Genomic DNA, 20424 nt, shown 5'->3' on the forward strand with positions numbered 1-20424 from the left:
ACGGCAAAATGGGATGAATAGTGGAAAAGAAGCGGTGGCAGTGACTTGGCATCTGGGCTTACCAGTCGTCAATATTAGCCGTCGTTTGCAATTTGATGCCCGCTTCTAGATGCCAAACCCCGCATCCTTCCTCGGGCTTCAAGGAAGCTGATGCAAAAGCTGTGCAGGCTGAGGCCATCAGACGCAATGTCCGTGCTTCCCATTAGCTTTGTTATGCGCATATGCATGTCTCAGACAGAGCGTCGACAGCTGTCAAGAGCCATTCATCTTTGTCTGAGCTGTGACTTGTGTGTTGACACGCATAACCAACGACTCAGTCCACTTGAGAACAAAAGGTCAACCCCTTGACACTTTGTAAACGTGTTGATATAGCGTCCTCCTCGCCAAGCTTTGAATAGCCGTCGAAGAAGATTGACTATTGCCCTGGTGAGCCCATTGTGAGCGTCGTATCTGTAAAAAGGCACTTTTGTATACGAAATACGGAGCACCCAGTTGTCTTTTTGTTTGTTCTTCTTTCTTTCCAGAATGCCAGCCCAACACACGGCATGCCACGACAGCAGCGTTCCCTTGCCGCCTTGTTCACACGGGCTTCCGCAAAGACAAGGAGGAAAAGATGGCCCAACAGGTAATCTCAGCGATATGGGGCTAGTCTGGCATTTATCCCCGCCGAATGGATCTGCGCGGGATCGGTCCGGACGCTGCCACCCCGTTTGCCTAGTCACTGCACGAGTAATGCAGAGTCCCTTGGCCCCCCCTGGCCAACCCGCTCTGCATAAATGCTCGTTCTCCTGACCAGCATCAGACCAGTTTATCTAGTTGCCGGCAAGTTGCGTCCCTGTCTTCCGCGGGACGGGTATTTGAATCGTGCCTTGATTAAAAAGTCTCCTATCTCTCTCTCAAGTATGGAGAATTAGGGCTTTAGTTTTTCAGGGCTTACTCACGGGAATTGAAATTAATAACCCACAGTTCTTCTGCCTCTCCTCTTGCGGAGACGGATAGTATATTTATTTTTGGCATTGGTTAAATATGTTGAGGAGATTTCTTAGATAGAGACTAGGTATTACCCACCGTGATGGGAATGGTTGTAATACTCCATAGACGTAGGGGGGCTGCTATTGATACTCCTATATGCAGATGTGAATTCTAGACCAAGGGGTCTTATCTATGTAGCTTCCATCCAAGGCTGCAAGAATAGAGCATGAATGATCTAATAAACCACATCCCCGATAGGTTCTCCACCTAATATGGCGATATGGCTTGTGGCGCTACAAGTCTGATTTATTCTCCGCATCCGACTGATACTGAGTTTCTCCCCTGAGCGAGATCGGAGCTCTCATGGCATTTGCATTTGGCCTTCTTGATGGCTACATTCCAGTGTTCAAATCCTTATCCTATCTCTAGCGGTTGACGCTTCCTGAGTCGTAGTCCAATTATGTCAAAACGTTCGATTAGTACGTTCTTCTCAAATCTCTTCGCTCCTTATAAAGCCGAAACTAAACTGTAGTATATACCAAGCTGTGCTTTATCGCTCCGTTGCGGAGTGGCTATTCAGCAACCCATGTTTGCTATCCAGCAAACCGTTCTCAAATTTGAAGCCAGTAAAATGTACCAGATAATACCTAGTAGAGGAACATGGTAGGCTTCCAGGCTTCCTTCGCATCCCGTTCCGTCACTTGAACTGCACGCGATCGCTAAGGTGTTGAATAGCTATTCCCCTACTTCAGATCTTGGAAATGCTCATATTCAATCAACTCATGCAATCACCGAGTTGAGGGGGGACCCTGACGGCCAGTCTCGTAGAGTTTTGCAATCCATTCGTCAAGGGGGAAGTCGAAAGACGGCAAGCCTAAAGAGCTGCCCTTTGTAGATTTGCTTGATCGAGCTGTTCCTGTTGCATCGGCATGCCAAGCGTTGGCATCTTGTGCGGCGATTGAATGATAGTCCTGCGCGATGCATTCGCCCAGCTCCATATCTGGAGGACATCGTGTCTCTAAGGGGGCGGCTACTCGAAGGGCACTGAGTAGCGATGTTTCGTATAGATGCTTGAGTCGTTGGATGCCGTCGTTTGGTTTTAAAAAGCGTGTTACAATAGGTCTAGAGACGTGCCATTCTTTCCAGATGGTTCTCACGGCTCCGAGATGGCCTAGGAGGGTCATGTACGATTCATACATTTCGTATGCCCGGTCTGTAGGGACTTGGCTCTGTTCGCCGAGATAGAATAGGGGAAGTGAGCGCAAAGAATCACTTGAGAGTGTGTGATTCTCATCAATGCCAGTTAGTAGCTGCAAGAGCAACTGCCGATCGTGAACGGCGTATAAGCCACCTTCCCCTGGATTTCCCAGATGCTGGGCGAATGTTGTGAGAGCTTCGGCTACGTCTTTTGATGATGCCGTATGCTTCTCCCACATACAGTTCGCAAAACCTCTATGCAGCCATTCAGATGTCGCTCCAGTAAGTCCCGCTGCTGCAGAAAGTCGAAGTGCCAGTCCGGTCAAAGCAGGTGGAATAGCAGCACCGTGAGACGACAATCTTGCAGCCAGATTCCCGATGAAACCTAGTATTTCCAGATGGACAACCGCCCTTTCTGGATGCTCGTTTAAGACATTTAAACAGGCGTTGCGTATTTCCCGGGCCACGTTTAATGTGCTCTTTGAATCGTCATTGGCCGCTTTTGTCTTGGGGAAGTAGGTTTGGGCTGTTTCTGCAGAACTCAGAGCATGAAACACTAGCCGACGGATATCAGTGATGGACGTTGAGTTCTTTAGAGAAGATGTCAACTGAGACGAGGACAGTGGCTCTTCGCTTCGATTGGTTATAGATCGCTTGAGGCTCTTGAATCGTAGCAACATCCACTCTAGAAGGACCTGGTCATCTTGCAGCGCATGGGGAGGTATTCCATTCTCTCTGCAGAGCGCCTCAAGAAACCTAGGGTCTTGTCCCGAAGAAAGCCTATTGAGAGTTGGTGGTGCTTCTGAGGTTGTCGTGCTTATGTCAATTTGGTCGACGGTTCCTAGTGGGCACCGCAGAGCTGCTGATAGAATATCATGTGAATTGAGTCTCCAGATATTTGCCGGGTTCGACAAGATATCATCAGCCTTCTTCCGTGACTCCTCGATTTGGTCTCGCAGTTGTTTCAACTGATGCTGGACATTGAGTCTCTTCGGGTTAACGTCCCATTTCCTCTCCAATCGCCTCTCATCAGCCTCGTCTGCCGGGCGGACAAAGCGGCTTCCATCGGCGTCGAGGTCCAGCAATAGATCCGGCATCTCAAAGAAGTCATCTCGAACGGGAATGGAGTCGGGAGACTTTGGTGGCCGCTTGTTGGATATTGTGTAATAGACCTCGTTGTTCTTATCGAGTCTCCGCACAAAGGCCTTGCAACGCTTCTGATTACGTGCCACAGACTGATGAGCTGAGCTTGTTAGTCGAAGCGTCCAGGGCCATCTTGAGCGTATCATGTTGGGCGAGGTTTCAATGGGGGCTGATGTTCCATAAGCCTTGGATTTTCCAACTTTTTCTTCCTCCTTTGAGTGGTTTGAGATGAGAGCAAATTATGGTAGCATCGCTCTGTCGATGGAAAGGGTACATGGCATGTACTGCTCACGCGAGCCAAACTACAGCGGCTTCCGAGGTACCTATTTTACCCCAGATTCCACTAACGTTCAGCGGATAATACCCACTGGATCTCCCACTAACGAGCCTGTGCTCAAGCCGGATTGCTGCTTCCACTTTGCTGGCTGTCGGAAGCGCAGCCACGTAAATCCGAACGTTAGCCCATTCAAACCTTCGAGACCAAGGCGCCCAAAAGGTTTGTTCAAACAATACTACATCTTCGTTGTCGCGGAGACCATCGTTCTCACCTAGACATCACCTTTGCGACGACTACTTCTAGCAAAATTTCAATTCTACCACCGAATAAGCGTCAAGACAAACAACAGGAAAAGTCACATCATCACCCAGAAATGGCACCACCAGCGAAGAAGAGACGTACCAGGGGCAACGCTGCTGCCATCGCAGCGGAGCAAGCACAGGAGGAATCAAGGGTCGAGGAATCAAAGGTCGAAGAATCAAAGGCCGAGGAGCCAAAGGTTGAAGAATCAAATCCCGAAGAATCACAGCCTGTCGAAACAGCTCCCGAAACAGCTCCCGAACCGACCGTGGAAGCGAAAGAAGAACCAGACGCTGCAGCTAAAGCGCAAGACCGCATGGCTCGATTCAAAGCCCTCCAGGCCCGTGCCAAGAAATCATCAGAAACCAACTTCAAGGAGGCAACTCTGGAATCACAGCGCCTCTCTACAAATCCCAGCGAGCTGACGGCCCTGCATCGGAGACACGCAATTGCATCCCACAAGCTGCTCAAGGCAGACACCGAAGAGGCTGGCGAAGATTTTGAGCGCAAACGGGCGTGGGACTGGACTGTGGACGAGAGCGAAAAATGGGATAAGCGCATGAAGAAGAAGGGAACGCACCGCGACAACAACGCCTTTCAAGATTACCATCAAGAAGCCAACAAGTCCTACAAGAGGCAGTTGCGCAACGTCAATCCCGACCTAGAGAAATACGAGAAGCAAAAGATGGCTGCCATCGAAAAGGCTGCGGCATCTGGTGGTCTGGACATTGTCGAGACGGAGGATGGCGAGCTCATTGCCGTGGATAAAGACGGCAGTTTTTACTCAACGGCCGACACGACATCCTTTACACAAAACAAGCCGGATAAAGAAGCTATTGATCGGTTGGTCAAAGATCTTCAGCGTGCAGAAGATGTCCGCCTCAAAAAGAGAAAGGAACGGATGGCGCAGAATGGCGAAGACGGAGACGTCACATACATCAACGAAAAGAACAAACAGTTCAACCAGAAGCTGTCACGCTTCTATAATAAATACACAGCGGAGATTAGAGACAGTTTTGAGCGTGGAACGATGATCTGAGACGCTCTCTGGGGAATTTGTACATCATTATTGAGTTTCATGAGGCGCTTTGGAGATACGGACTCTATGGTTTAAATTGCATGAGGGGAGTTTTCCCTCTCCTGTTTCTGAATTATTCTGCACATATAGACGCACAGAATTTTACTTTTAATGATACATGAACTTTTTGTTTACAGCATTGACTTCCTCCAACCTTTTGACGCAAGCTCCTCAATCTGCTCAGGCCCCACGGGGCCTTTTGTTGTCTCATCCGCAAGCGCCTCGACTACGGCCTCGGCGACTGTATCAACCTGAAGGGGCTTAGTTCCAGCCGCGCCCATAAAGCCCTTGAGGAAGTTTCCTGTCAAAGTGTTGAATAAGGCTCCAGCACCAGTTGCCGCAGCGAGACCCATTGTGATCTTGCGTGAGCTATCGTACATGAACGGTGGCCGCATAAAGACGCCGCGCATCTGAGGGAAGTTGGTGGCAATAGAGATCTCAGCCTCTCTCTTGGTGGAGATGTATCGATGAGGCAGAACCGGCGCTCCAGCTGCGGCTGAGATGAAGCAAAAGGCGCTGGCGTTCTCGGCGGCAGCATGCTTGGCAAGTGAGATGGCGCTATCACGATTCATGACTTCGTAGGACATCTGGTCCTTGGGGTTGGGAGGCTTGATGGTCTCGCCGGGCTTAGTATGTATGGGGTCAACTCCTCGATCTCGTGCCTGGGCAAAAGCCTTTTGAAGCCCTGAGATGGGGGATTCTCGTCCGGAAATGACGCCCTTGTAGTCTGCCTCTAAGAGGATCCCCATGCTGTGGACGACATAATCGGAGCCTTTGAGCAACGGCGCATAAGTTGAAGGCTCGAGGATGTTGGCTCGCTCCCATGAGACCTTATGGGCCCATGGAGGGGGAGTGGCGCTTGATGTGACGGAATCCCATCGGGGTTCTCCGGAGCGACTTTTTTATATATGTGAGCAATCGAGTTCATGAGAGCGGCTTTTTTGGTGGAAGTTTGTTGCTCATGATAAAACCAATGAAAAAAATTGCATCGCGTGTGAATTACTTACCTGACTGATGTCACATCCCAGCCCCGAGCTACAGCATATTTGCAGATCCGGGACCCCAAGAAGCCGTTGCCTCCACAGACGATGAGCTTCTTGGCCGCCGCTGCCATGGCCGGAATAGAATGAGAACGTGGATTATAACGAGATGATAGCTTATTGAGAGAGCGGGTGACGATGAATAGCTGGGTGTATAAGTGAAATTAACAATTAATTAGTTTTGCGGGTTAAAATTCGAGAGGATGCGAGCTCTAATGGGGAATCAGGCCATGAGGTAAAGTCGATGAAATCATGCACCTAGCTAAGCAAGAGCTTATTAGTGCACATAAGGCTGAACAACTCTAAACTACTGAAGCTTGGCCGACACGCGAATATGATTGGCTGGTAAATAGCGGATCCCGATGACATAACTGCAAGGCTGACAAGTGCCGTGCATTTCTCGACTTTGGCTCTTTCTTTTTTTCCCACCATCGACGCGACTCAACTCTAGATACGAGGCTCGACATTTCACAACAGCATGGCGCCGTCGAATCAATTCGGAAAGCGCGTCAAGCTGACGCAGATCCGACGACCGTTTGTCGTTGGCAGTACGGCGCTTCCCTTTTCAGATTCGAATCCACGACCACCTGGGGCGCCTGACAACCACACGCACTCATGGCAGGTTTTCGTACGGGGCATGGAGGATACAGACATCACGTATTGGTTGCGGCGTGTACAGTTTAAGCTACACGAGTCTATTCCAAACTACGTCCGTAGTAAGCATCACATCCACCCTCTGGTGTAGTTGTGATCTCCCGAGCTGTGCATGCTAACTGTTGAGCAGTGGTCGAAGGAGAACCCGGCAAGCCGTTCGTAGTCAACGAAACAGGATGGGGAGAGTTTGATATCACGATAAAGCTGTACTACGTCAATGACTCGGGAGAGAAACCGCAGACGCTGTATCATTACCTGCGCCTCCATCCCTACGGTAGGACCGAGGAGGAGAAGCAGTCCATGCTGGCGTCAAACGGCGAGGTCCGGGCCTGGAGTTATGAAGAGCAGCTGTTCAACGAGCCCTACGAAGCATTTTACCAGATCCTCACCTCTGGCGCCGTGCCCAAAGGATGGAAGCCGGCCGGTGGAAGTGGCAAGGGAAAGGGCAAGGGAAAGAACCGCGCGCCGCCGCCACTCCCCGCGCCGGACAGTGGAGATGTTTGGGAACGAACGGCCATGATTCCAAACACGAACCGGCCCGGACAGCCGTTTAGTCGGGAGACGGAGGCCGCGGAGATCAAGAAGCTCTCGGACGCTCAGCAAAAGACGGAACAGATGACCAAGCAGCTCCTCGCCGAGCTGAAGAAGAAGGAAGAGCAGCTGGCTCAACTAAAGACCGAGAACGCAGCAGCAGTGGCAAAGACTTCATAGAAAGGAGGATTGTCATCAATGCAGCGGCCTCCACGGAAAAAGAAGCGCACCCGCCGAGATTCGTGATTCGGGCCCCGACGACCGAAATCCAAGAGGAAGTCCGTGGATCATCAGCAAGAGCTCTCATCCTGCACTATGCATCTCCTGGATCATCACCCCACCTTTGTTTCGCACCTGGTTGAGAAATCGTGGCTGCTACCGGTGTTTCAAGCCGGATGCCATCGCCAGAAAGCGTGCTCGCCCTCTTGGTTTCGTTGGTCCATAGGCTGCCAGCGCATCGGGCCACTTTTTTTTTCGCACTTAATATTTTTGGAGTCTTTTTCAAAGTCGCAAAAGCAGGATCTTGGCGGCGAGCAACGTCTGCCGCAGGCCGCAGCGGACGGCCGCATGAATGAGGGGGAGGGGACGAGCCAAGAGCGATGATTCGGACGCGATTGTCAGCCCGAATCCCCGCAATATCTGACTGAGCTTTAGCTTTGGCATCACTGCCACTTGCTGAGATTATAGGCTACGGTCATGGTCACAGAAGATGGGCTATTGGGGGCTTATACAAGACATCTACTGGAGAGTGCATACGAATCTACTTGACCCCTCGATCAGAATCTACTTAGGTACGAAGGGTTGGAGAAGAAGAGGGGGGTAAGGGGTGTATGTGGAAGAAGATGCAATGGAAATGAGGCACTATGTCTTGATGCTACCGCTTAGCTGCATTGGTCTCAGTGTCCATCTCTTGATGGTAGCACTGGACGAAGGGAGAAGGAAGAAAAAGCATCGAATGGTCGGACGATTGTGATGACACATGCTTCCCCACTGCTTGAGAGACCTGCCCTTCTTTGTGGTAGCTGCATAAACCTAGGGTAACAGAGACTCCATATATATGAGAGATATAAATGCTCGCTGTATGGGCATAGCGTACCAAAGCAGGCAAGTAATACATAGCAAAAGAATAAAAATTAAAAAAGAAGCAAAAATAAGATAAAAGACTAGGTTACCTTTATAGCAGGTGGTATCATAGCCATCAACATGTCTTTACTTTGATGTTATGTTACTGTACATGTATTTGTAGACGGTACTAAGTATTGTAGCATTCAAGAGTATCTCTCATTGGCATGTTGGATAACCGCCCAAGTAGGATGCTAGCGAACTACAAAGTCTGCGCACACCCTCTTTGACGCCGAATCTGATCATGTGAACCTAAAATATCCTTCGCTGCCGCCCCTACATATAAAAATACGCACAGCCGAGAATTGCGGTGAAAAAAGAAGAAGCAGCCTGACACAGACATCACCATCGACTTACACTGGCGTAATAACGTCAGTGAGAAAGCAAAAAAGCACATCATCAGAAACATGCACATATGCGAGTGATACATGGACGAGAGGGTCCAGAGCTTACGCTGTAATCATTCTCTGCAGATTGGAGTTGTGTCTGTCTTTTTGTATCTCGATCCCGATTCCGTACCCCGATCCCAATATCCCAATACAAGTACACGATAATAGTACAAAATTCGTATCGTACTAATAATACAACGCCCCCTTTTCCTTTCCCTCTCCCGGTGATGTGAATGAATCCCGAGTAGGAACAAAGGGAGGCGAATGAAAGACATCTCTAGTAATACAATGCCTTGTGAACGCTCAACGCTCAAAAACAGAAAAATCTCAAGTCATGAGCATATGCCGCGGAGGTGGTGTAAACACCATGCACATGAAAAGAAGCCCACTCCATCCCCCACATTGGCAATAAATCCCGACCCGAACATCCCAACCTTTTGACGTATTAAACCAACACACGCCGGGGGTGGCCAATGCAAATGGGGGTTGGCGCGGCTAATGAACCAAACCATGTGAAAAAGAAAAAAGAAGAAAAAAGAAAAACAAAAGAGGCACGCATCATCCATCGTACACGTCTGCTCACAGACGGCTCCATAAAAAAGGGACGGCAGACCACTCAAGAAACATGGAAAGTAAACACTTCTGGACCCATTTGTCTTGTTCAAGTGCATATCCGGGTATCAAATCATGCAACCAAAAAAACACCATCCCGACCCCACCCGGTATTAAATCCTAGCCAATCTTTTTTGCTTCTGCTTTTTGAATCCTGCCTGCCCTCTTTGTCCCGTGTGTACGTGATTTGTGATGCGTGCCCTGCATTCCCTGTGGCCCTTTCCTCCATAAAACGCCGAGGTATAACATACCCATGTTTGCGTACGTGCATGTATATATCTATACATATTCATACTTTAGTGGTAGAAACAGCACAATGCCATCGAACAAAAGAAAAAACAAAGGAAAGAAGAATTCAAGTCTAGTCCAGTCTGTACATCCGTAACGCGGGGACAGTTAGAACAGGCTTTGTAGGGAGCGAATAATAGGGGGTGGCAAGCTCATGTCTTCTCCATACCCTCACTCAGCTCGGCTCCGGGCTGGTGTTTAATGGATTGGGGACTGAGGCGAGGGCGATGCCTCGTATGCCGGGGGTGGGGCGTCCTCAGACTCATCCCACTTGCCCCGTTGCTGGGACCGCTTCTCGTCGTAGACGCGGCGTGCGATCTCGCTCGCCATCTTCATGACCCAGTCTTGGTCTAGAAGATCAGGCGATGACTGAGCCTTGGCACCTGGGGTCTCCCGAGGGCTGCCTTTTTCGGGAGTCGCCTTACGGCTATTGGCCGTGGCGTCAGCCAGCATCTTCAAGTCTTTCAGGGCGGATGTGAGCTCCTCCAAAGTGAGTGAGTTCTCACCCATGTCAGTCATGAGCGTCTGTGGGTTGAAATGATCGGTGATAAAAGGATCATCTGGCAGCTCATGCTCATCTTCTTCAGGTATTGAGTTATCGAATAAGGGCTCCGAGAGGGGAATGTTGACCGAGACGGGTGTGTTGGATCCGGCTTCGGATTGGTTCTCTGGAGTGACAGCTTCCGACTTGGTCTTTCTGAGGTTAACCACACGGTTCTTCTTCTTGCGGCCCTGCCTTGATCGAACATTGTTGCCGACGCCCAAGCCCGTAGTAGAGGCATTAGCACTGGCAGTAAAGGAAGGCCGTGAAGATATCGAGCCGTGCAGGGTACTCCCTGTGTCAGAGAATGTATATGTAGTGCCTGTGACGCCGGCATGTGAGTTTGTCCTCACACGATTGGGAGACGATATCGACGGAGTGGCGGCATCAGTACGGTCGGCACAGCCCGACCAAGCTCGGAATACCACGTCCCGTATACCGGGCGTAAACAGAGAAAGGGTCCGATGAGAATCGGTTAGCGCAGCGAGACGCAGTAGATTCTTTTGGGAGAAGAGCGATTGCGTCTCGCCTCCGCCATTCAGAGAGATTTCCGAGATGGCGCTTGGGTCGAGCGGGTTGCCATTGGCATCGACAGGGTCCAGTGGTGGGCTTGACAGCGGGTTCACCCCCTCCTCGTCCGTCTCCTCTTTCGGGGTTTCCACGCCCTTATTGGCCTGATCAGGACACCACAATTGCAAAGACAAACGATGAATAATCGCTGGCAGCTCGTCCATCATCAGGTTTCGCAATTGTTGCTCGATGGTCCGCTGCAGATAGTCCCGCACGAATTGGATCGAATCAAAGGTCGAAGAGACCTTGAGAGACTCGAGTGGGTCATTGCGAAACACCAGGGTCAGTCCCTTTTGTTTCGAGAAGACTAGGATAATGAAGGCCGATAGCTTGATATCGGACAAGGTAATTGAGAGGGGGATCGTCAGGCCCGAAGCTGCGGCCAGTGGCTGTGGAGAAGTGAATTCTGGTTTTGAGAAGAGATAGGTATTGAGTGGATTGGCCTGAGATTGATCATGTTAGCCACCCATTACTCAGTATATGCAAAGCTGCCTCAACCCCCGTCGCACCAGCGAAGAAGAAATAACTGTGAGAAAAAAAAGCCAATTCATGCAAAGAGACAAATATCATGTATGAGTAGCATTGCGAACCGGGAACAAAGCAGTTCCAGAGTGAAAGCTCGCAGTGGCTGGTTTTTGTGTGCAGTGCGCAAAGAGCTATGCGATCGACGGTAAGGCCGGTAATGACGAAATGCATCCCGACAACGCGATATCTCAAAGCTCACTACCAAACCAGCCAGACACTTATCCAGCTCATTGCCACAGCCATAATGAATTGATTGTCGCCCATTCCAGTAATAACCGAAAAAGCGCAGCGCGATTCAGAGGCGTTGTTGTGGTGGCGCGATTCATGAAGTGCTTCGGGCATTATCGGGTTTCCGGCGCGGCGCGAGGGAGCTCCATGACGAAAAAAGGAAAAAAAAAATTATTACGGGGATGGAGCCGAAGAGGTCTCCCAAAAAGCTGCTAAACGTACCTGAACCCGCGTCTTGAGCGTCAAATAGGCGTCTCCAGAGTAGGTCATTTTGAAAATGCCTCGAAATCTATCCTCTGCAAGGTCTCCAATTTCCAGGATTTCCAGGTCGGGTGGGACGGTGCCCAAGTTGAATTCGCTGACGAGGATGTCATCGACGATGATGGGGGGTTTGGGCGATTTGTTCAGGGCCTTTGTGAGCAGGTCTCGGGCACGCGAGTAGAACTCGGCGTCGGCCGTTAAAGGCGACCAGTTGAAGTTGAAGGCCATGTTGAAATGGCAGTTGTTATCTCGAGACCATGTGCAGGGCGCTGGCCGTCATGGGCCTTGAGGCAGCTTTTTTTCCTTCTGTGGGTGGGGGATCGATCGTGGAAGACGCTTGGGGCTTGTAAGCAGGGGGTTTGTATGCAGCAGTAGCGATGCGGTTCGATAAAAGAAGCGAGGGCAATGACGAATGGAAGCTCCAGATGAATAGGATGCAAAAAAGAGAATCAAGATGCAAGAGTCTGAGCTAAAGGAAACGCGGAGGTGGGAGGAGCAAGGTCGTGGAGATGACGCTATTAAGAGTTGGAAGAGCTGAGGCCCAAGATTCGGAGAAGCTGCGTAGCGAAGCAAGTGGGCGCCAGAAATTTTTCACCAGCTAGACCTGGGAGCTCGGTATGGCGCGGACGCACGGATGGTGCGGTAGGCGCTGAAACAACCCGCTAGACCGTCGACCAGTGGGGCGCTTCAGGCGGGCTCGTCCGCGGGCTCTGCCTGTAAATCCACCGCTGGCGTCGATACCGTGCGGGCGGCACTGTGCAGAATATGTCGCGAGCGGGCTTCACATCTGCCCACTTTGGACTCTGAGAGCACAAAATGCAACCAGGCGCGCGATGGCCAAGCGCAATCAGTAACGTCTGCATGCTTACTGGTCTCGATATGCAAGCCAAAGTGTATGCAGTCCCCAAGACGAACCAGCGGCAATGTTAGCCGAATCGGATGGCGCATGTCTCCTGATCGCGACACTTGCTTTTTTGCTTCAACTCATATAATCAGCTGACGGCCAAGCCTATCGATCGGCTGCCCGGAATGTACGAGTTATTGCAACAGCTCCCCCTTCTCGTATACACGCCCAGTGCGCGAATGGATAGCCAAGATAGATCTGCATCTGCAAGAACTGCCAAATCACGGCGCATATGAGGGGGTGATGATCGAAAAGCGAGTGGCAAGATTTGAGGACCTCCTTGCAGCTACCAAGACATGAATCTACGTGGACGATGCGAGGAGACGCGTAGAAATGTCTCTTCGCACCAGCCCTTTGGTCCAAAAACCAATCAATGCCAATGTTTCCATCAAAGACGCGTTTTTGAGTTTCGCAAGCTGCATAAGGAGACGAAACGAGCTAATATTAGCATTGCTGCTTAATGTCGGCTAAGTTGTCCAAACTCGGCATTAGAGGAGGACCAGCCGGGAGATACAGGTAGAGGTCGGAGCAGAACGCATGGCACTTTTCGGGATGAGAATCATGCGCAATCCCCGATACTCGCACTGTCCTAACAGTGTCCGTACGATATTCCGCAAAGGGCTGGATGCATTGGGAGGAGAAGGATATTGATGGGATTGGCCCAATTTGGCAATCCATCATTTCAACGAGAATTACTCGGTGCCTGGGTATCTGTAGGTATAGGTATCGATATGTGTCAATAGACACTACCTGGCAGTGATATCTCCAGATTTAGGAGAACGCGGCGATAACGGGAGCAGATATATGGATTAGTGTACACCACCAGAGAAGGTCGCAAGAGCTGCGATAATACATAACTTACGCAAGACTAACCAAGGTAGGTAGTCCCCATTAATGCTTCGTTACCCTCATCTACTCCGCAGAGGAACGTTTAAGAGTTACCAGGGTATCAGACGACTACTCCCAAAAGGAAGAGAAGACATCCCAAAGCCAAAGAAGATGAAGAAGGCCAATAGAAGCCACTAACGATGCGGAGCATAATTTGGGCAGGTCAACTTGGATGGAGGCCCGACCACCGGAGGCCAGGAACTGGGTGCAAGTCCTTGCATGGGCTGGTAGCACAGCAGAACAGCTTGCTGACTGACGTCTCGATGGGGAGTGTGTCCTGCATCTCGACGTTATTTTGATGCCGCATGCGGGGGTCCAAGGCATCTTTGAGCGCATGTGGCTGGCCCCCTAATGACATCACAGGGACCGTAAATCCGGGGCAAGGGGTGCCGTTTAATATCTTGAGTGTAGGTATGCGGCAGTATCCGTACGGGGTAGATTGCTACGTGCTTGCGTGCCTAGATAGCAGAAGCTTCCCCTCGTAGGTATGTTGCCCTTTGCGTTGACGATCCCAGATGCCGTCATCATGCACTCGAGAGACGTATCCGAAGCGCATGGTGCTAAGATAGGTTGAGAGGGGAGCCCAGAGGAAGGGTCTCCCGAGGCTACGAGTATGTACGTGGGTGCCCTGTGATGCATCGCCTCCGAGTCATACATGCATACACGTACATGTACACGGTCAGGCGCACACTGATCTCTGGTACAACTGCACTACTGACGACTAGCACCTTTGTGCGCATAAAGCCAAACCCGACAACGCTGAAGGAGCGCAGCTGTATGTAGCATCAGCCCACCATGTTCATGTTCAGCATCGTGACATGCGGTGGTAGCATTCGCGATCCGGGCACCATTCACAGGTCGAGGCAGCAGAGCAGGAAGCGGTTCGTGTGGGATTCATGAGCAGGGAGGGGAGGCCGCACGGGCGTTCCCAGCATCCAACCGCCGCTGCCAGAAGCCGAATCAGCCTCTCTCTTGTAAGCAGTGCTTCAGCCCTGCCCAGCTGTGTAGGTTGTAAGCCGCCAAGCAGCATCGAGATGGCGGCTGTGATTGGAAGACCCGACTCTTGCATGTTTCTTTAGCAACAACCACCACCGTGCTCTCGGTTCTGCCGTTGCCCGGAAATAGTCCAGCGTCTGCAGCGGAGCCAAGGGGGGAAATGCACGTCACTGGATGCGACTTCAGCTGCACTTTGCCAAGTCGGCACGAAAGAGACCAGACCCAATATTACGTCTGGCCAGTGAGTTCTTTGCCCTCGTTGCTGCGAGGGGTTTGAGTGACTGAATGAGCCTTTTGGACGCCACCACGAAAGGGAAGGGGGGGAGACGCTTGGTATGTCGTTTGCCATCATGACGATTTTTCCGTTTGGATCGTGTCTTGTTCCATCCAGTGCCTGGCATTTATACACTGCACGAGCACCTACATATACACATATACTCGCAGGGATTGTCTGGTAATACTACTCCGTACTATTGCCTCCAGCTGCTCGTACTAGCGTCTGCCTTAGCACCTATTCCGATCCCAGTTGTCAGATTCGCAGCTCAGATCACAGGCTGGCCGCGCCACGCCACACGACACTATGCCGACGACCTGAGCACATCACTGCCCTCCCTTGCCTCGCCTCGCTCCTACGCCGACGTCGTCCGTCTGTCTTGGTATATTTCCCTTCCATCTTCCTACACACGTGTGTGCTTGTGCCTGTAGCTCGTGCTAAAGGTCCCGCGTCATAAGTTGAGTCAATGAATGGCAGTCATAATAAGCTGGCCATAGCGGGCGGCCTCGATCCGTCAAGTCTTTAAACTCTAAATCTATCGACGAGCCGCTTCTCTTCCTCCCCCTTTCTCACCTTCGAACCCAACCAACATCTCCTGCGAAATCTCTGTCGACTGTCCTCTGTCCTCCTCCGCCAACCAAATACGACATCTAATTTCCACGCAAGGATAACGCCGCTGCTCCAGCTCTCCACTCTGGGCCGTTTAATTCAACATCGGAACCCGGCCAAGAGAAAAGGAAAAAAAGCCCAACCAAGGGGAAACGTACTCTACCTAACAGACGTTATTCGCAAGTTGCCTTAGACTACGGCCGGTACATCGAAACCTCCGACCTAGGGCGATATCGCTTTTTCCTTGCCTCACCGTTCAACTCTCCCTTCGACTGCTATACCTAATCTACTCACTCGCATGCCTCTCGACCGCTGGCCCGGCCTCCGTGCTCCCTGAGACGTACCGCCACAGCGCTATCACACCCCCCGACTCAGTGCCTTGCAGCCCTTGCAGCAGGGCCTGCAGGACGGGCCCGCGACCGTCCCAATCATGAAGGCGCAGACCTTCTTGCAGCTGCCACCCCAGCTTGTCGAGGACTCGGCCTCCAATAACGGCTCCTCCGTTGCCGGCGACTGCTTCGACGACGACTTCCTTTCTGATGCCGGCAGAGAATCGCCCTCCAATGCCGACTCGCTGGCCGAGGACTCTGACGATGAGGCTGTCGCAGTCAGCTCGGCGGATATGGCCCGGCTGCGGGCCATGAGCTATGACCGCTCGCGCGACCGTAGATGCGACTGCGACGAAGACGACGACAATTCACACAACACTAACGACAGCCGCGATCAAAGCCGGACTCGACCGCGAACCAGACAACGCCCCCAACTCCGAATCCAAGACGTTGATCTCGCGCTGGATATGGGTGGCGACAACGGCGGCGACGGCGACGGCGACGGCGCGTACCAACCTCTGGTCAGTGTCCTGCCGCGAGGCACAAAGCCCGTCAGGCTGGTTGGCGAAGGCGCCGCCAACGCCGTCTTCGAGATCAAATTGCCCCCAGGCAGTCGCGTCGGTGCGCAGTTTCAAGGTACGTTAGGCCGGGAATCGCACAGCCAATTACCCTGATGGCGATAGAAACCCCACAGCCCTGCATTGTCAGAGCATCGAGACACTCATTCGTCCACGCTAAGAATGTGGTTACACAAGCACCAATGCACAACTACTGTTTGCTAACCCGTGCCCTCTTCTCTCATAGGCAAGCTCCTGAGGGTGGCCAAAGCACCATCTCTTGGCCGCGCTCCAACTTCCTCCGACTATTATCTCCGCCAACAGGAATTCTTCATCCGTGAGATTCAGCCGCACCTAGGCGAACATGCCGTGTCCCAGGAGCTGGTGGTACTGCATAAATCCGGCATTGTGGATGACCTCAACGCCATGCTTCGGGACATGAACCACCAACGCAAGCCTAAATTCCAAGGCTCCTTCATTGGCCACGCATCTTGGGGCTTTCTTGTGGAGGACATGCGGCCCAATGGTGAGTACCTTAGTCACATGCTTACGTCCAAGTTGCTATACAGTAATGCGGCTCTTTCAACCTTCTGCGGCTACGTATTAACAAGGCAATTAAAGGCGACGATGGCTCCATCCTTGTCGAGTTCAAACCTAAGTGGCTGCTACAGTCCCCCAGCGCCCCTAAAGGCGCCATCAGATGCAGGCAGTGTGCCTTGGAACTTCGCAACTACCTGAAAACGCCCGGCTCGAAATCTCCACGCCCTGAGAGGCGGCCCTGCCCGATTGCGCTTGCAAATCCCGACTGCCCTCAGCAAGTTGCGTCACCTTTCCGAATAGCTCCGCAACTCTCTGCCCGGCAGGATGACGCACGCGTCCAGGCTATTCTCGACAAAATCATCCACCACAAGGCAATCCAAAAGCTGAGGGAATGCCAGAAGAGCCTCGATCACGTGGGGCCCCTACTACCTCCTACTAACTTGGATTTCGTCGTCGCCATGACCTTGCGTGACTGTACGTGCTTTGCACTTGTTCCATCGAACGACGACGAGGAAATCAAACTTCGTTTTGGTGACTTTGACTTTAAGGACCCTGAAAAGAAGTTCAACCACTGGCGCGGAACGGAGCAAGACCTCATTGAAGGTGGCTTCTATACCGCCGACTGGGTTGTTTGCGGCGATTCATACTACCATCCGCCGTCACTGTGCTCGCTGGAGTGGTCGGGCAAACCTCGTACGGGAGACGCAGTCATTCTTCTCATAGAAGATAATACTACAAAACATAATAAGCTCTCAAGCTACCAAAAGAATGGTTCTCCTTCTTCTGCGAAGACGGGGAAAACGGTATACAGGCATACAGGGGATCTTGCGGCGCTACACAAGGGCCTGGAGCCCTTTAAACGAGAGATGGGAGGCGCACAATCGGATTCTATTTATAACAACCCCCTGAGGTGCGATCCTAGACGAGGATAAAGAATCTGGCACTATGGAATTATAATCGGTCTGGGACTTTTTTTGGTGGGCGAACAGCTTTTACCTTTTCTCTTTTTACTCCTTTCCTTCTTCTTCTCTTTGTCTTTTGTCCAAAATTGGCATTGGAATTTTCTAAAAGGGGGCGTCAAAAGGCTACTAAGGTAGGAGGAAATGCATCACTGGTGGACGCAGCGAAATGGGTTATGGGAAGCGCTGGGATAAAGCTGCATGGAATACAGAACGGCGGCACTTTCGGTCTTAACTGGGTTTTTATAAAATACCATTATTCTCCGTATATATATTTCTTTCAGTTGTATTTTGCGATAGATTAGATGGCTTCGTATTCTTTTTAAATGAATTGCCTAAAAGATCTATATAGCTATTGAGCATTTTAGCAATCGCGTTGAGTTCAAGTGATCAATAGGATGCAAAGGGAATTGAAGCCTTTTACTTACTACTACAGGTCTTACCTAGGTTAAGTAGTAGACTGATACCCGGTTCTTTGAGCATCTGCTGTGTAGATATCGTTACTACTTTCTGTTACAATTGCTACTCTCTGCTATTATAGCTATATTTCTCTAGAATTTGTTACTATAGCTATTCATCTAATATCTGGTAATTTACACTGCATAGCTTTGGATTAGCAAACTTGGGCTGTTGAATGCCGCTCCCATGAATTGAATACCGTACACGCCCCATGATAACGCCTTTAAAATGACCAGTTCACACAATGATTAGATGTCAGATATCGTAAAACTCAATAAACTTCCCGATGCAAGACCGGCCACCAGGCACAGGCCCATGAATCCACCGGTAGCCTCTCGCTCATTGTCTTCAACCCACTCGCCCGAAGCAATCATGAAGCTCGATCCAACCCATCCATTGGTCAAGCCAAAGACAAGCTGGACGATGAAGAGATAGAAGAAGTCGCTCGGGATGATGGCGCCGCGGCCGTTGATGTTGCAGAGCAGGTAGAGCGGGAGAAGCGCGATTCGGGCCGCGGCCAGCGCGAAGAGCAGGACCGGCCTGTGGGAAAGCGAAAAGGGCAGCATGGTGGCGATGCGGCCCAGGAGATCGCCAATGTTCCAGAAGAGGAAGCCGACGGGGATGAAGACGGCGGGCTGGAAGAGTATCCCGCCATCCTTGTGCACGGAAAGGATCTTGACGGTGAAGACGGGAAAGAACATGGTGACGGCGAAGACGAGGGCCACGCCGAACGCGAGCCAGCGGAGCTTCTTGAGGAGGTGGAGCAGGGAGACGACTTTGCGTGTGGCGCGCTCGGCCTCTTCGATACTGGCCATGGAGGAGGCGAGGTGCTCTGTGAGACGGTCGGCTACCAGGCGGTTGTGTCGGCGGACCAGGGGGATGATGGCCACGAGGGTCACCAAGGAGATGACGACGGCGGCGAGGAAGTAGTAGAATGCGGAGGACTGTCCGGCGCCCTCGCCTGCGGCTGCGTTTTCTTTGCTAGGAGGGAAGAGGAGCACGGAGACGACTTGCGCGATGGAAGGCAGAACTCCGGCCACGCCCTGGCCTACCATGAGAGCTTGCATATACTCGGATCGGCCAAAGCCAGCGGCGAAAGCGAACGCGCCGTTCTGCATCAGGCCCGCGGCCCAAGAGGTACATGCCACCATGGTGAGCACAAAGCCCAGGTACTGGCGCGGCGAGGCATCGAGAAAGACGGCCGTGGAGCCCGTGAGAAGGCCGAAGATGACGGTGTTGATGACGAGGGCGAGGTTGATGCGGAAGGGGTACGAGGCGGAGTGCTGGATGTGGGAGAGGATGAGGGCGGAGACGAGGTTCGTGAGGGTCGAGACGGTGAGGATGGTGGACTGGAAGTTTGCTTCTATCCAGGAGTCGCCGGCGAAGCGGGATGCGAAGTACGGGGCGGCGGCGAGGAACATATTCCTGTTGAGAAAGAAGTACATTAGCTTTTTTTGTTTTTTTGCATGTATATTGAGATTTGATGGGGGAAGGTGTTTTATGTGCGTACCAGGCCCAAAGCATGGCCATACCCAGGAAGCAAAAGATGGCATATTCGATCCACGAAAAGGGCACATCGTTGCTGTCCTGGTCCAGGCCTCCCAGCAGCGCCGAATCTTCGTCTGAGGCTGCTGCGTGATCCTCCACATCCGCTAATGACTGGTACTCTGGTCTCGAAGCCATTTTCTCTATCAGATTCCGCTGGCTCCGAGCAGGAGTGTGTTTCGATTAAAGCCTTGGTGATGTTGCCCTCCGCTGGGGGGAGGTTGTTATCGGAGTGATTGGCGTCACTCGGCTTTTGGCGTTAATCTTTCGTATCGAGCAGGTTTGCTGCTGAACGTTTTACAATCTCCGATTCCTTCGGGTCTCGGTATGAGAGGAACGAGAAGAAGGGACTTTGGTGTATCCCTTACGCCTGTCTATCCAGGCATTGGCGGGTCGGTCGCGTGAGCAAGAGCCAGAGAAGAACTCGTGACGTTGATAAAAGGAGCTGGAGGGCTTCGAGGCGTTGACGTCGGAACAAAGCATGGATGTAAGCTGGGCGGCCGCTAAAGACGGAGTTGGTCAGGCGGAGTTTACCGCTGAGGCTACAGGGCGCTTTAGCGTCGATGCAGCCTGGGGTAGCAGGTACCCGTCGTTACATAAGACGCCAGGCGTGTTTGGTGGACTTGTGAGAATTGC

General features: G+C 51.7%; 8 protein-coding genes across 8 annotated transcripts; 4 read left to right on the forward strand and 4 right to left on the reverse strand.

Moving 5' to 3' along the window:
- Window positions 1-1760: 1760 nt before the first annotated feature.
- Window positions 1761-3458, reverse strand: M431DRAFT_493202 (hypothetical protein; the record flags this gene model as incomplete). Its single annotated transcript, XM_024917086.1, has 1 exon — window positions 1761-3458. One exon carries the CDS (start codon window positions 3456-3458, stop codon window positions 1761-1763), a length of 1698 nt encoding a protein of 565 aa, XP_024776407.1.
- A 504-nt stretch (window positions 3459-3962) lies between these two features.
- M431DRAFT_480376 (hypothetical protein) lies at window positions 3963-4928 on the forward strand (the record flags this gene model as incomplete). The annotated part of the gene is made up of 1 exon (XM_024915859.1): window positions 3963-4928. One exon carries the CDS (start codon window positions 3963-3965, stop codon window positions 4926-4928), a length of 966 nt encoding a protein of 321 aa, XP_024776408.1.
- Window positions 4929-5098: 170 nt separating this feature from the next.
- M431DRAFT_81130 (hypothetical protein) lies at window positions 5099-6081 on the reverse strand (the record flags this gene model as incomplete). Its single annotated transcript, XM_024923004.1, has 2 exons — window positions 5099-5864; window positions 5975-6081. 2 exons carry the CDS (start codon window positions 6079-6081, stop codon window positions 5099-5101), a joined length of 873 nt encoding a protein of 290 aa, XP_024776409.1.
- A 404-nt stretch (window positions 6082-6485) lies between these two features.
- On the forward strand, window positions 6486-7372 carry M431DRAFT_82030 (hypothetical protein; the record flags this gene model as incomplete). Its single annotated transcript, XM_024923108.1, has 2 exons — window positions 6486-6723; window positions 6792-7372. 2 exons carry the CDS (start codon window positions 6486-6488, stop codon window positions 7370-7372), a joined length of 819 nt encoding a protein of 272 aa, XP_024776410.1.
- Window positions 7373-8960: 1588 nt separating this feature from the next.
- Window positions 8961-9816, forward strand: M431DRAFT_385590 (hypothetical protein). Its single transcript, XM_024914748.1, has one exon. The coding sequence runs from the start codon at window positions 9177-9179 to the stop codon at window positions 9678-9680; it is 504 nt and encodes a 167-aa protein (XP_024776411.1). The 5' UTR covers window positions 8961-9176; the 3' UTR covers window positions 9681-9816.
- On the reverse strand, window positions 9802-11956 carry M431DRAFT_82048 (hypothetical protein; the record flags this gene model as incomplete). Its single annotated transcript, XM_024923110.1, has 2 exons — window positions 9802-11157; window positions 11690-11956. The coding sequence occupies 2 exons, from the start codon at window positions 11954-11956 to the stop codon at window positions 9802-9804; spliced, it is 1623 nt and encodes a 540-aa protein (XP_024776412.1).
- A 3582-nt stretch (window positions 11957-15538) lies between these two features.
- M431DRAFT_385686 (hypothetical protein) lies at window positions 15539-18195 on the forward strand. Its single transcript, XM_024914749.1, has 3 exons — window positions 15539-16364; window positions 16533-16853; window positions 16907-18195. The coding sequence occupies exons 1-3, from the start codon at window positions 15830-15832 to the stop codon at window positions 17755-17757; spliced, it is 1707 nt and encodes a 568-aa protein (XP_024776413.1). The 5' UTR covers window positions 15539-15829; the 3' UTR covers window positions 17758-18195.
- A 70-nt stretch (window positions 18196-18265) lies between these two features.
- On the reverse strand, window positions 18266-20399 carry M431DRAFT_111984 (hypothetical protein). Its single transcript, XM_024911814.1, has 2 exons — window positions 19754-20399; window positions 18266-19668 (listed from the first exon to the last, which is right to left on the reverse strand). Exons 1-2 carry the CDS (start codon window positions 19924-19926, stop codon window positions 18492-18494), a joined length of 1350 nt encoding a protein of 449 aa, XP_024776414.1. The 5' UTR covers window positions 19927-20399; the 3' UTR covers window positions 18266-18491.
- Between the last annotated feature and the right edge of the window lie 25 nt (window positions 20400-20424).

This window comes from Trichoderma harzianum (genome assembly GCF_003025095.1).
Source record: "Trichoderma harzianum CBS 226.95 unplaced genomic scaffold M431scaffold_4, whole genome shotgun sequence".
NCBI lineage: Eukaryota > Fungi > Ascomycota > Sordariomycetes > Hypocreales > Hypocreaceae > Trichoderma > Trichoderma harzianum.